The 14,539-nt window shown below is 37.7% G+C and overlaps 1 protein-coding gene across 4 annotated transcripts in view; it reads left to right on the plus strand.

Moving 5' to 3' along the window:
* LOC130077353 (collagen alpha-3(IX) chain) overlaps positions 1–14,539 on the plus strand; it is a 48,715-nt gene that overhangs the window by 30,388 nt on the left and 3,788 nt on the right. For 2 of the 4 annotated variants that reach the window (XM_056242574.1, XM_056242572.1), the window contains 27 exons: positions 802–837; positions 2,065–2,136; positions 2,463–2,507; positions 2,783–2,818; positions 3,049–3,072; positions 3,169–3,222; positions 3,606–3,677; positions 5,367–5,408; positions 5,791–5,850; positions 6,085–6,138; positions 8,448–8,501; positions 8,621–8,674; positions 8,989–9,042; positions 10,715–10,768; positions 10,891–10,944; positions 11,069–11,122; positions 11,336–11,389; positions 11,623–11,667; positions 11,765–11,818; positions 11,911–11,964; positions 12,105–12,158; positions 12,552–12,623; positions 12,716–12,751; positions 12,872–12,916; positions 13,015–13,047; positions 13,447–13,593; positions 13,701–13,755. In XM_056242574.1, the coding sequence (XP_056098549.1) occupies positions 802–837; positions 2,065–2,136; positions 2,463–2,507; positions 2,783–2,818; positions 3,049–3,072; positions 3,169–3,222; positions 3,606–3,677; positions 5,367–5,408; positions 5,791–5,850; positions 6,085–6,138; positions 8,448–8,501; positions 8,621–8,674; positions 8,989–9,042; positions 10,715–10,768; positions 10,891–10,944; positions 11,069–11,122; positions 11,336–11,389; positions 11,623–11,667; positions 11,765–11,818; positions 11,911–11,964; positions 12,105–12,158; positions 12,552–12,623; positions 12,716–12,751; positions 12,872–12,916; positions 13,015–13,047; positions 13,447–13,593; positions 13,701–13,755 (1,468 nt within the window). The remainder of the gene's footprint in view (positions 1–801; positions 838–2,064; positions 2,137–2,462; positions 2,508–2,782; positions 2,819–3,048; positions 3,073–3,168; positions 3,223–3,605; positions 3,678–5,366; positions 5,409–5,790; positions 5,851–6,084; positions 6,139–8,447; positions 8,502–8,620; positions 8,675–8,988; positions 9,043–10,714; positions 10,769–10,890; positions 10,945–11,068; positions 11,123–11,335; positions 11,390–11,622; positions 11,668–11,764; positions 11,819–11,910; positions 11,965–12,104; positions 12,159–12,551; positions 12,624–12,715; positions 12,752–12,871; positions 12,917–13,014; positions 13,048–13,446; positions 13,594–13,700; positions 13,756–14,539) is intronic. The other 2 variants (XM_056242573.1, XM_056242575.1) reach the window with 2 other exon arrangements.

Consider the following 14,539-nt stretch of genomic DNA (forward strand, 5'->3'; position numbering starts at 1 on the left):
AAATTAGCTCATATTTGATTAGACAATGCCTCATTTGCATATTTAAAAGCATGTCAGAAAAAATTGGATTCAAAAAATATGTGCAATTCTTAATATAATCAATTAACTGGGGAAGTATGTTTTTTTTTTTTAAATCCGTTTTGTTTTTACCCTATTCGTCTGGGGTGTGTTGCCTTAGAAATGTAGTCAACTTCACGTTTATATGAGAAATTACCAGTAGATCTGATGCATATTGAACACAAATATGGCAAAACAATATTTTTTAAATAATGAATGCATTTCATTATTTTTATTTTTATTATTATCTTATTAATTTACTATTAATTATTATTATTTGGGAAAAATAGAAAATACATACAGTAATGATGATATACTGTATGTTAGCCGTAACATAATTAAACAAGATATTTAGTTATACAATCGACAAAGGATTCGATTTTCCTATTCATTCACTGTAGCGATGCTCAAATCAAAATGATTATCAGTTTGAACTTTTTAACTCGTGTTCTTTTGTATTTTCATCTTCTGTGATCCAGTCCTGAAGTAAAAGTCTAATGAACCTCCATTAGAATTGTTCCTTTTAGACTTAAGCAGCTCAGTCTTCCACAAAAGCTAATGAAACGTTTGTTCTTTGGTCCCGGCCAGCTCATTAGGGATTTATTCTCTTGTTCAGGGAGGCAGGAGTTGCTCATTGGAGATTTTCTTATGTCGACACATCTGTCCTGTCTCACTAACTGACTTACTGTGTTTTTTTAGCACCTAGTTTTTTTTTTTCTCAAAAAAAAATCTTCTGTTCTTCAGGGTATTCCAGGCACCCCGGGCACCCCTGGAGCTCCGGTAAGTATGGAAAATTGAAGAAACATCTTTATCTCCAACATCTTCAGGGAGACATTGTTCTAAAAGTTAGTCCTAGAGTTAGGAAAAGGGATGCACTGATATTGAAATTGATACTGACCGATACTGATGAGCTGATCATTATTTTTGCTACAGCAGATTATAAAGATGATGCATAAATCTATTATTATTATTATTATTATTATTAAACACTAAAAATAAATAGTTTGTAAGCTACAAAGATTATGAAGCTGATATATCATTATATTATCTCTTTTTTTAATTAAACCAGCTAAAAAACGTAGTTTGTAAGGTCTAACAATTATAAAGCTGATATATAATAATATTCTTATTATTATAACACACAAAAAATAGCTTGGATGCTACGAAGTTGTTACAAAGTTTTTTTTCTACACTAAAAATGAAAACAATATATATATATATATATATATATATATATATATACTGTATATAACTATATTGTGATTATATTTGTGTACTGAAAAAAAAACAGTATATATATAATATATATGTGTGTGTGTGTTCTGTTTAAAAAAAAATAAAACACACATAAATTCTAATAAAAATCACTAAAATTGTAAGTGTGTATTACAAAATAAGTAGGCAACACAATATGAAAATGCACAGTATAAAAAGGTATATCTTGTTCTTTTAAACATTTTCTATAGAAAATAGTATACTGTTTGAATTACAACAAAAAAGTACTAATAATAGTAATTGAGAAGGGATATCTGCGCTGCTCATTTTAAAAAATGAGAACAGAGTTCTGAGAACTATATTTGAACAATGCCCTATGTGTCACATGAATTGTATTATACAACATGTATAAAAACTTGGCGTTCATTCAGTAAGATTGAATATTACCTTTATTGAACTTGACCGCTATACCCATTAAAACAGCAAGTTTTATATTATAACTCCTAATGAGAAAATGCATTTACAGGCTGCCAGATCCAAAACACAGCCAATCAATCCAGCTTCCTGCGTCAATATCTATTTAGGGAAAGCGTGGTTGAATTGCACCATCATCTGGTGTGTCATAAATAGGTGAAATGCTGCTCAGAGCTGACTCTGGTCCTATCAGATGAGGACAGATGCATCACTAGTTATGTTAGAATAGACCCACCGGGCTCCGCCATATCTTAGCAACAGCTGCAGTCGATGCTGAATGGTGATGAAACTGTTTTTGTCTTTCTGTGTGTGTCGTAGGGCAGTAAAGGAGATCGAGGCGAGGTTGGACTGCCAGGACAGAGAGGACTGCAGGGGGTCCCAGGACTATTGGTTAGTATTGAGACACATGACATTAATAACACAACCTAAACGAGACGATAACACTTTCCAATAAAGTTCCATTTGGTAATATTAGTTAACTGCACAATGAATAGTAGTACTTTTATTAACGAACGTTAACAAAAATAAATACTATCACAAATGTATTGCTCATTATATTCATATGTTAGTTAATGCGATGGGACCTTATTGCAAAGAGTTACCAATGAGACGATCAATAACGTGTAATCAGTTTCATAGCAGCACACAAACTGTTTCATTTCATTGTGCTAAATGAATTACTTTGATGTTAATTGGTTCTCTTTCTATATGTGTAGGGACCAATGGGCCCCATGGGGCCACGAGGACCAGTGGGAGAAAGAGTAAGAGACCTCAGAATGACCCCTTAAATTCACTGTCTGTTTGAATTCACATTCATTTCCTGCCGTTTTTCATGATTCCATGATTGCGGAACAGCGAGAAATCAATAAAATGATGCATTTTCTCAGATTCTTCACAATTCACTATTTACCTGCAAAATAGTCTTTCATAAAATGCACACATTTTAAAAAAAAAACAAAAAAAAAAAGTTGTGAAATTTTAATGGGACTGTGAATTCATGTCATTATGCTAAGATTTGTTTTTTGGGGGGTTGTAGGGTCTTCCTGGTTTCCCTGGATCTGCCGGACCCCCGGTAAGTCTTTTCCTCGTTTTGGAAAGCAAACAAGCGCTTCACTGTTAAATTCTAAATGTTTTTGTTTTTGTGATGTTGACGTGTTCTATTGACATTGCATTGTCATATCATTGTTTTCTTGTGCTTTTGATTATTTACTTAGCAAAAACGACTGTACCATGCTTTTTAGACAAATTATGCATTTTGAAGGTTTGACTTATTCTGTTGTTATTGTGTTTTTCTTCTTCTAGGGACCAGAGACTGTTGGGCCTCCAGTATGTAACAAAAAAACTGGTTTTACTGTAATTAGTCTCACTCACATCTTTTAATTTCACATTTACACTTCTTAATGCTATTTTCCACTCATGCAGGGCCCCCCAGGGAAGCCTGGTACTCCAGGAGATGAGGGAAACATCGGACCAGAGGTCGGAATTCTTTTCAAAGTGTTACGCAGTGCATTAATACTAAGGCATCTTAATATAGCTAAAGAGTTAAGGCTGCTCAAATCTCTGTGTAGTGCTGCATAAAAGCCTGATTAAATTATGCCTGCTCTGACCCACTTCAACCCTTAGTATCAAAGTATACAGTTATAATTGCGGTGTAAATGCATTCATGCCACCTTTAAGCTGCATTAAACAGTCTGTGTAAAGACACCTAAATGCCATTTCAGAAGCGCTTCTGTGCCACCTTTACAGTATACAATTGTCATTACATATCGGTTTTCATACTTAATCTAGCTCTTGTTGTCATTGCTTTATTGATTGTCTCTGTTACCAGAATATAAATATCCTTTATGATATTTTTCCAGGGTCCTCCTGGACCAAGAGGAGGACTTGGGGTCCCAGGACCACCAGGCCCACCAGGAGCTCCAGGACCAGCAGTAAGACCGGCTTCTACCATTGATATATTTCATAAGTTTAGCAAATTTACATATGGCGAATGTTTTCAAACAACTTTCAGGCAACGTATACTGTAATGGGCTTAATTTAGTTTAGTGTCCATATAACCAGAACACTCAATGGTAGAGTTTTAATTTTAGAGTTTATGTCTATGTCTCACTGTATTGAGTTTTTGTTTACATCATTGAATTTTAATCTAGAAATTTGTAGAAATTCAAATAAAATGTAAAAATACAGAAAATTATTGTTTAAACTGAACTAAAACAGTTAACAACTAACTTATTGACTATAAATGTATTAATACAAAATGTATTCATTGATTAATAAAATAAATTAATTAAAATTAAAAAAGACAAAAAATGAAAATCTGTAACAAGAGAAAATGAAAATCTGTAACACAAGATAAAATAAAAATCTGTAACGCAAGATAAAATAAAAATCTGTAACGTAAGATAAAATAAAAATCTGTAACACAAGACAAAATGAAAATCTGTAACGTAAGATAAAATGAAAATTTGTAACACAAGATAAAATAAAAATCTGTAATGCAAGATAAAATAAAAAAACTGTAACGCAAGAAAAAATAAAAATCTGTAACGCAAGATAAAATGAAAATCTGTAACGCAAGATAAAATGAAAATTTGTAACACAAGACAAAATAAAAATCTGTAACGCAAGATAAAATAAAAATCTGTAACACAAGACAAAATGAAAATCTGTAACGCAAGATAAAATAAACATTTGTAACACAAGATAAAATGAACATTTGTAACGCAAGATAAAATGAAAATTTGTAACACAAGACAAAATAAAAATCTGTAACGCAAGATAAAATAAAAATTTGTAACAAGATAAAATGAAAATTTGTAATGCAAGATAAAATGAAAATTTGTAACACAAGACAAAATAAAAATCTGTAACGCAAGATAAAATGAAAATCTGTAACGCAAGATAAAATGAAAATTTGTAACACAAGACAAAATAAAAATCTGTAACGCAAGATAAAATAAAAATCTGTAACACAAGATAAAATGAAAATCTGTAACGCAAGATAAAATAAAAATTTGTAACACAAGATAAAATGAAAATTTGTAACGCAAGATAAAATGAAAATTTGTAACACAAGACAAAATAAAAATCTGTAACGCAAGATAAAATAAAAATCTGTAACGCAAGACAAAATAAAAATCTGTTTTGTGGTGGCAGTGACAGTGCATTGTAATATGGTGGTGGGGGGGAGGAGACTTTCCTGTACTTTTATTGTCCAAATTTGCATTAGACTACATTTACAATTACATTACTGCATTACAAATGTCATTAATTTCGTCAACTTTTAGCAGTACATTAGCATTACCAAACCCAACCTATAGGCTACTAACAGATACAAAACTTCAAATTTGGCTCTTGAAGTTTTGCCGTCGGCTATCTGTTATTTAAAACTCACTGTAATTCACTGTCTACCTTTATACATCCTAAGACTTTTTGTCTCTGCTTTTACCCCTTACTTTAATTGGTTCAGGTGACTTCTGGCTTTCAGAGGGTTTAGAACTAATGCAGAGCTTTCACGCAGATCTGTCCTGAACGCTGTAACCTTTGAGGATTTTAAAAGGGGCTTTGCTTAAGTGTGTGTCTGAATCTAAACTACGCTGCTGTCCTTCTGCTGTCCGTAGGGGCCACAAGGTGCTGGGAACCCTGAGGGAAGTGGGGAGACTGTGAGTGCTTGTTAGATTTTAATAACATTTATGCTTCACATGGACACACCGAACCTGCACATCAGCATTCAAGAAATGTTCTGCCAAAGGCCTATATCTTAAAACACAAAAAGATACAGCATGCAACATATAGAACTTGGATTGTATGTCAACGTGCACTATATTTGCACTATAATTTATCATTGGCTCGTGAAAATGCAGCAAATGTTTTTTAAGAGTTGACAATCGGCTCCAGTGTTATGCTCCCTCATCTTCAATCTTCAGTGCTCCTTTTGCATGTCTCTGGTGAGCTACAGGCTGGTTGAGTTATTCTTCACTTCCTGTCTGATCCTGCAGTTAGTGATGAATAGACCTGATGCGTTTGTGTGTCTCATTTTGTTAGCAGTGCCAGACAACATGCCCATCTGGACCACAGGGATTGCCTGGTCTGCCAGGGATGAAGGTGAGTCCATACCCCTAAGTAATAAACTTTGGCACGTAACTTGTGCTTCAGACATGAATCATTCCTCTAATCATGTGTCTTGGTGAGGAGAAATTGATGAATGTGGCACAAAGATGAAATATGTTGTCCAAAGTAGCTGTACATCAGTTTGCTCACTAAAGAGCGTTTTTTTGGCCAAACACCAACTACTTTTCTAATGAATGAAGGTGTTATTAAATTGAATCTCTCTGCCAGGGACATCGTGGTCTTCCAGGTGTGGACGGTGTGCCAGGTATCCTGGGTGAAAAGGTAAGAGTGCTTTGAAAAAATGTTTCTTCATTAATGGTGAGGCAATACCAACAGTTTCTGAGAAGCCAGTGAAGAGTCTTGGGAGATGGTACGATGGGGATCTAAAGGACACAGTTCGGGTGGGAGAAGTTAGACGACAAGCAGTGGAAGGGTTGAAGAGCATAAACAGCTGTGCTCTACCTGGTAAACTAAAACTCTGGTGCTTTCAGTTTGGTCTACTGCCGAGGTTGCTGTGGCCACTGACCGTGTACGACGTTTCTTTGACAACAGTGGATAAACTGGAAGCGTTGATAAGTTCATACATCAGGAAATGGTTGGGAGTTCCACGCTGCCTCAGCAGAGCGGGACTTTATAGTAAAGGAATATTGCAGCTGCCAGTCTCTGCTTTAACCGAGGAGTTCAAGTGTGCCAAGGTCAGACTGGAAATGACCTTAGTAGAGTCACGCGACAAATGTGTAAGGGAGGCAGCCCCTGTGTTAAAAACTGGTAGAAAGTGGTCAGCAAAGAAATCTGTAGTAGAGGCAAAGGCTGCCCTTCAAATTAGGGATATCGTGGGACAGGTACAGCATGGAAGAGGGGGTTTTGGGCTCAGTTTAGCTCCTCCTAAATGGCACAAGGCAGGCCCAGCTCAAAGGAGGAAGCTGGTAGTCAACGAGGTGCGACAGCAGGAGGAGAGGATGAGGTGTATAAAGGCCATTTCCCAGGCCAAGCAGGGAGAGTGGATGAGATGGGAGAGTGTGGAACAACGTAAGATGGGCTGGCAAGACCTTTGGTCAATGGAAGAGAGTAGGATCAGTTTCCTTATTAGGTCAACATATGATGTTCTCCCATCACCGCAGAACCTAAACCTCTGGGTAGGAGAGGATCCCTCTTGTCCTTTGTGTTCATCACCTGCCACATTAAGGCACATTTTGACAGGATGTAAGGTGGCTCTTAGCCAAGGTCGGTTTACTTGGCGCCATGACCAAGTACTGCGATGTTTGGCTTTAGCATTGGTAGGCAAGCGTAGTATGACCAATAAGTTGCCACCTGTTCTAGCAAGACATTACACGCAGAAGACAATATTCCTCCGCCCAGGCGAGCAACCACCAAGAAAAGGTGTTAACACCAATTCTCGCCCAGGACAACTGGAAGCTGCTAGGGACTGGAAGATGCTGGCTGATCTTGATCAACGGCTTATTTTTCCACCTGAGATTGCCACCACTAACCTACGACCAGATATTGTTTTGTGGTCTGGATCAGCACGCATTGTTCAACTGATAGAGTTAACAGTGCCATGGGAGGATGCTGTAGATGAGGCATATGAGAGGAAGAAACTGCGGTACTCATCTGGCCACTGAAGCAGAACAGCGAGGATGGAGAGTCCAGGTTTATCCAGTGGAAGTGGGTTGTCGAGGTTTTGTGGCACACTCTACAACCCGGTTCCTCAGAGACGTCGGATTCAGTGGCCAAGAGTTGCGTCGCACAGTAAAGAACTTATCTGAAGCAGCAGAAAGGAGCAGCAACTGGCTGTGGTTGAGACGGAAAGATTCTAGCTGGCTGTGTACAGGCCGCCACGCTACGGTTTCGTAGAATTCTTGAAAACTTGAAGAGTCTGTTGGTTTGTTTGTATACGTTCCTGTGGATATTGCGTGAATGACGAGTGGTTGGGCAGATATTGTGTTTTGCGGTAGGTGGTATGCCATACGGAACCGTTGCCACTGAAACTGCATATTAACGCACCAGTGGGGCTCGACAGCCTTAGTCAACGGGTTGGCGCGTATGGTCGGGTTGCGGCGAGATTGTGAGATTGTGGTTAGGTCTCAGCAGCAGGAGGGATGTAGAGGTCAGTAAGCTGGGCTGAGTTGAGTGGGGGACGGAGGGGGGTGACTCTGGGACGCCACAGTCACTGTCGAGCCCTCTTGAGGTGTCGTGGGCTAATCGACTAAACACTAAGGACGGAAGGTGCCCACTTGAAGACCCTAGAGATGTCCCCTACTCGGCTCAATCCAGACGGTTGTCGTGCTGGTCCTGTAGTTGCAGCCGTCGCGTGCGCTGACGCCCCAAGTACACTGCTGCCATTAACGCCGGACAGAAGGGGAGTCACACCACCTTATGGAAAGAAGCGTAAATGGATGGAGAAGCATAGTTTACTGTAAAGCTACGTCTTAGTTTTGCTTATCTTGGCGAAAGCCGAGTACAAATCAGCATGAAGTTTTAACATCTACTCTCGTGTAATGGAAATCATGAAAACCTAGAAACGGCTATAGACAAGCTCTTCAGATTGATTAATCAACAAACACTGGCATCATTTTCTTCTTTATTTACAGGGAGAGCGAGGGACCGCTGGAGAGTCAGGTCCTCCTGGACGTGCAGGAGATGATGTATGAAGACTTTGTTTATTCGTTGTAGGCTTAGATGCATTCAACTTTTTAATATTATCTGTCACCACAAGAATATCTCTTTGACACATTGTCATAGTGTTTACTCAAATTCCCTGCAGGGTCAGCGAGGTCCTATCGGATTCCCTGGACCTCATGGCGATAAAGGAGATCGGGTAAGACTTAAAACATCTTCTTCATCTGCATCAGATGAGGAAAGAGCAAGAAACCAGAGGAACGCTTGCAGAGCAATGTCCTCCAGCCCGATCAATGCATGACATAATTATTACATTTGTTTAAAGCTCAATAAAGCCAATCAATTAACATCTGAAGTGATCGTACAGATTAAAACTGCTGTGTGAGCATAATGTATGCAGGGAATAATATTTTAGGCTTGTGTGATAACACAAAAGCAATAGAAATGTCATTCTTCCAGCTGAGCACAATGAACTTTTGGTAAAGTTTTAGCCTGTCTGTTTCATGTCTGCAGGGTCCTCCTGGATTCAACGGGATCCCAGGACCCACCGGACCACCAGGATCCCCAGTACGTGAGCAGTGTTTCACAAATTTAAAAAAAAAAAAATCAAATATACACTGTCGTTCTGAACTAAAGTCTGGCATCAAAGCACAGATGATTTATGACTTTATCTGATATTCATGAGAAAAGACTGTTCAGCAAGCTAGTCTAGTGGAAATGGAGTTCAACAGAGCTTATAGGATATAAAAGCAAGATTTTAAGATGATATCAAGCTATTTTAGGGAGATAGAGAACAGTCCTGTGGCATCACGAGTGCATAAATGAGTTAAATAAATACTAAACTAAAAATAATATAATTACAATATCTATATTTATTTTAAATAATATATTAATATAATAATAATATATTGTATATAATAAATTAACAAATTTAATTAATACATTTTCAGCGTTACTAAGTGTAAATAGCATCTATCGCTGCCTTAAATTTATGCTAAGTAAAAATAGCAGTGTTTTCGGTAACACTTTATTTCGATGCTCCACTTTGGACATTATACTAACTACAAGTAACTTTGCAACTACATGTCAACTAACTCTCATTAGAGTATGAGTAAACTGTCTGCTTAATATCTGCTAACTCTTTATTATGATGCTCCCCCAACAGACATTTTACTGACTATAAGTAGCTTTGCACCTACATGTCAACTTATTCTACTAACCCGAACACCCAACCCGATCTCACGGCAATTCGTACGAATTTTATGAGGTGGCTAATTCGTACGAATTCATACGACCTCACTCGTACAAATTCGTACGATTTTTGCTAATTCGTACATATTTTACGAGTTACCAAATTTGTATGAATTCGTAAGAATGACCTACCCCTGACCCCGCCCCTAAACCTACCCGTCACGTGGGTTTAGACGAATCGTACGAATTTGTACGAGTGAGGTCGTACGAATTCGTACGAATTAGCCACCTTTTAATCACTCGTACGAATTCGTAAAAATTGGTCGTGAGATGGCGTTGGAACAGCAGTCTGCTACAGCCTACTAATACTCTAATGAGAGTTAATTGACATGTAGTTGCAAAGTTACTTATAGTTAGTAGAATGTCTAAAATGGACCATCAAAATTAAGTGTAAATGTATTTAAGTGTAAATATTAGTACGATGCTATTTTTACTTAGGGCAAATAGTGGCAGATACTATTTGCACCTCAGTGTATTGTAGTATATTATAAAACAGTGCAATAATAACAACATATTCAGTTTATTTGATTGTATTTATTAAAATCATAAATGGATGCTGCTTTATTGGGGACATTTCTTGTCCCTGTCTCTAAAGCCCACCACTACACCTACCCATTAAACACTATATTCCAGCTATTCTACACCCGTTATGCTCTTTATTTACGCTTTTCGAATATTTTTGAGCTGATATGTGATGGGAAAAGGGAGAAGAATGAGTTAAAAGATGGATTCAAACTCGGGTTGGCCAAGTCAAAAGCTAATTTGGTCATTTCGTCTGGCCCAATCAGATAATGGTGGGCGGAGTTAGTGTAAATAGCCTCGGCCAACAAGGTGGGCTATTTGCTCTTGGTGTAAATAGACACTCCGTAGGGCTAACCCAGGATGCAGCAAATTTGAGTGCAGTTGGTCAACTAACAGTTATTTTGTACAGATAATGAATTCTATATTGAGTTTAGTGAAGTAAATGAATATGTATGTGTCTTAACAGGGTGTTGAAGGCATCAGAGGGCGACAGGGACATCTTGGGCCTAAAGGAGATGATGTGAGTTATTGCTTGTCCGTATGATCTACCCTACTCAAGAACACTATGAATTGAGCAAAATCAGCAAAAACCATTTAAAGGTACCTGGTTTCTTTCTGACTAATCATAATGCGTTGTTTTAGGGTGCGATCGGAGCGCCGGGAGAGAAAGGAGCTGCGGGTGCCAAGGGTGACACTGTGAGTCACGGATTAATCAGTTCTCAGTAGTTTTATGCTCAAAATGATAATAATTATGTAATGAAAGAGTTATTTGAAATGTCTATGATAACTTTAATAATGATGAAGAGGATGTTATGTGCAGGGTGAGCCAGGAAAGCATGGATCTGATGGAGCAGCAGGAGCTACTGGAGAGAAGGTGACTTATGATGATGATTCAATGGTTTATGATGATGCAAACTTCATGGAAAAACATTTCCATTTGTACCTGCTACACTGCATGCATATCCAGTTTTTATGATGCTGTATTTGACCTTTTTTGTTAATTAAAATGCATATTGTTTTCTTAAATCTGGCTCGTTCAATGATAAAAACTTAGGAAGATTTTGAGATTTTGCTGTCTGCTTGACAGGGAGACCCAGGTCTGCCCGGAGCCCTTGGTGTCAGAGGAATTGTGGGAATTCCAGTGAGTTAATCAATGTATATTTATGTGCATGTGCGCAGTGCTGGGTAGTGACTGATTATATTTAATCTGGATTATGTAATCAGATATACTTGTAATTACATTATATTAATCTAATTAGATTATATTATTATATTATATACTGTATATTAAAGCTATCAGCTATGACATTTTGCACACTATAATTTGTAATCTGTGACTCACCTTGACTTAACAATATTGCATCTCAAATTTAGGGCTTGCCAGGAAAACAGGGACTCGTGGGGCCTGCAGGCCAAAAGGTTAACATCATTACATAAAAAAATAATATATGCTGAATCTCATTTAAATTTTAAAACAGTGATGCCATAGCAAGCAATTACACTCTTTCTATTACAGGGTGATATTGGTGCTGTAGGGCCGACTGGTCCAATTGGGCTTCCTGGTAAAGATGTGAGTATAATGTTTTTGTTTTGTTTTTTTACACTTGTACGCATGTTTTTTTTTTTTTTATGAGTTATAATCATGTTAATGTTATATTTTAGGGAGCACTTGGACCAGCAGGAGAAGATGGAACTCCAGGAGCCAAAGGATCCACTGTAATAAAAACATAATTCAGAAATACATATAATTCAGATTTTTTTTTCCTTTGGTGCACACCATTCTGTCCTGAGATTACAATTCATGTACAATTTGTTGAAAAATGCATCCAATTAATCAACAAACTTGTCCTCCTCAGGGTGAAACGGGAAAACAGGGTCCAGTCGGCTCAATGGGCCCACAAGGAATCCAGGTGGGTTGGACACAGACCCGTTGGTTTGATTATGGATCTTAATGACTGTGTTATCCAATATGCATACTTATTCTATGCAGTAAACCTATGTACTTTGCTGGAGATGGCAAAGACAGTACATGTGAGCAAGTTTTATGTTAGTGTGCAAAAAAAAAAAGTGTATTGATAGATACTAACCCTGTTGCATACGTTTGCATGTAAATCCAAGCATTTACAGACATCCCATCCTGCAAAAACCCATTTCCAGATGAAAACCCCCACCCCCAATTAGTATAATTAATTACAGTATATGTGTGACTAGTACTAATAAAAGGCAATTATTAGGTGAAGCGCTGTACAATTATACATTGTTATTCATACAGTATTTCATTATTATTTTGACTACTTCCGCAGGGAGATAAAGGTGACCAAGGACTCATGGGTCCCCGTGGAATCAAGGGTCACACGGGTCATAAAGGAGACCAGGTGTGATCATTGTTTATTGTAATAATCACAACAGAGCAGACATTATTGTCCGCTGTGTGTGATCATGTCATTTTTTTTTCCTGTTCTTTCAGGGTCCAATGGGTCCCGTCGGTCCCAAAGGAAGTGAGGTAAATTAAAATGCCCCAGTCAAACTATGCACTCAGTGACCGTATTAAACACCTGCTGCTTCCTGCACTTGAATACCGTGTAATTTTACACTAATATCTTTCTCTCTCTTCGTTCTACAGGGAGATCCAGGTGTTTCGGGAGAACCAGGCGTGAAGGGTGATCAGGTTCGCCATATTTATAGCAGCATACCCAGTCACACCCTCTAATTATGGTATTCCAGTGTGTGTACAGTAGTGTGATGGTTTTTAATAATGGTTTACAGGGGCCTCCGGGTATTACTGGAATCAAGGGAGAGGTAAGCGTGCCACTTAAACATTCATTCAAGGCGTATTGTAGAATAACAAACAAAGATGTAATTTTAAAATCTAAATATTTCTATATATAAAATAAACCAATAATATGAAATAAATGATATAACAATATTTTTTATAATAAATCATCAAATAAAATAAATTATTGTATGTGTGTGTATATATATATATATATATATATATATATATATATATGTATATGTGTGTAAACTAGGACTGTGAAAAAAAATCAATTGTGTGTGTGTGTGTGTATATAAATATGTAGAATAAAAAAAAAAACTAAACTTACCACAAAATTACTGTAAAACTTTTCCTTCAGGAAATACAAATTATTGCTTTTGTTGGATGTTTGTTTTATCTTCTCATTCTTTGTTTTATCTAAGCGTGGAGAGAAAGGCCAGAGAGGAGCTACAGGAGCTGATGGTCGTCCAGGACAGCCAGGCCATGAGGGTCTGACGGGACCCCAGGGAGCCAGAGGTCTGGAGGGGGAACGAGGCCTAACAGGATCCCCTGGTCCCAGAGGTCTACCTGTCAGTACATTGCTATATGTTCACTTTCATCTTTGACTGGACAGTGCGTTGCTTCTGCTTTCTGTGCAGTTGTTGCTGATGTTGTTGTAAAAATTTGTTTTTAAAAGGGGCCCAAGACGAATGACGAGAAGATCCGTGAGATTTGTTCAGTTATTGTTGAAGGTACGACATCTTTATCAGTTAAAGTCACCATGAAATAAAAAATAATAATAATAATGGAAAATTGCAGTATTTTTATTGTAAAGGATTTTATAAGTGCACATACATTTTTTATTATTTTTTTCATTCATGTGCCCTCGTAATCTTTTATCAAAATAACTTCCTCTCCCTCTTGCATCAACATCTCTTCTCTGATGTCGTGTTCTCTGGCACGAGGGCGGGGCAACCTGTCACTCACATGAGATCGACCAATAGCAAACCACATCTATCCCAACAATTACTGACAGACAAAAACAATTCCCACCCTACATTTTTTTCTTGTTCGAGATGCTGTTTCAAGGGCTGTTTACACGACAACGTTTTCAACTAAAAAGGGAAAACCTTTTATGCGTTTTGGCTGTTCATTTACATGACAACGGCGTTTTTGGCGGCCTGAAAACACAAACTTTTAAAAACGGGTTTCAAAGTGCACGTTTTTGAAAACAATACCGTTATTGTTTGTGTAAACTACAAAAACGTGAATTTGTGAAAACGGTGGCGTAATGCGCATGCTTGTAGGGTTATAGTGTTGCTTTACAAAGTGACATCGCCAACTACACGGCCAATACAGCATTTTCAGTCGTTTTTGCAGATCAGATCGTTTCGACAATGGTGTCGTCTGTACACGAAAAATGCAAAGGAAAAAACGTTTCCATTTTTAGTAAATCGTTGTCGTGTAAACGTACCCTCATCACCTCACGGATGCCCAATTCAGTTCCTGAAGATCTATCTTCCTGCTCCAACCCCG

The sequence above is a fragment of the Rhinichthys klamathensis genome, unplaced genomic scaffold (assembly GCF_029890125.1).
Source record: "Rhinichthys klamathensis goyatoka isolate OS25496 unplaced genomic scaffold, OSU_Roscu_1.1 h1tg000731l_1, whole genome shotgun sequence".
Lineage (NCBI taxonomy): Eukaryota > Metazoa > Chordata > Actinopteri > Cypriniformes > Leuciscidae > Rhinichthys > Rhinichthys klamathensis.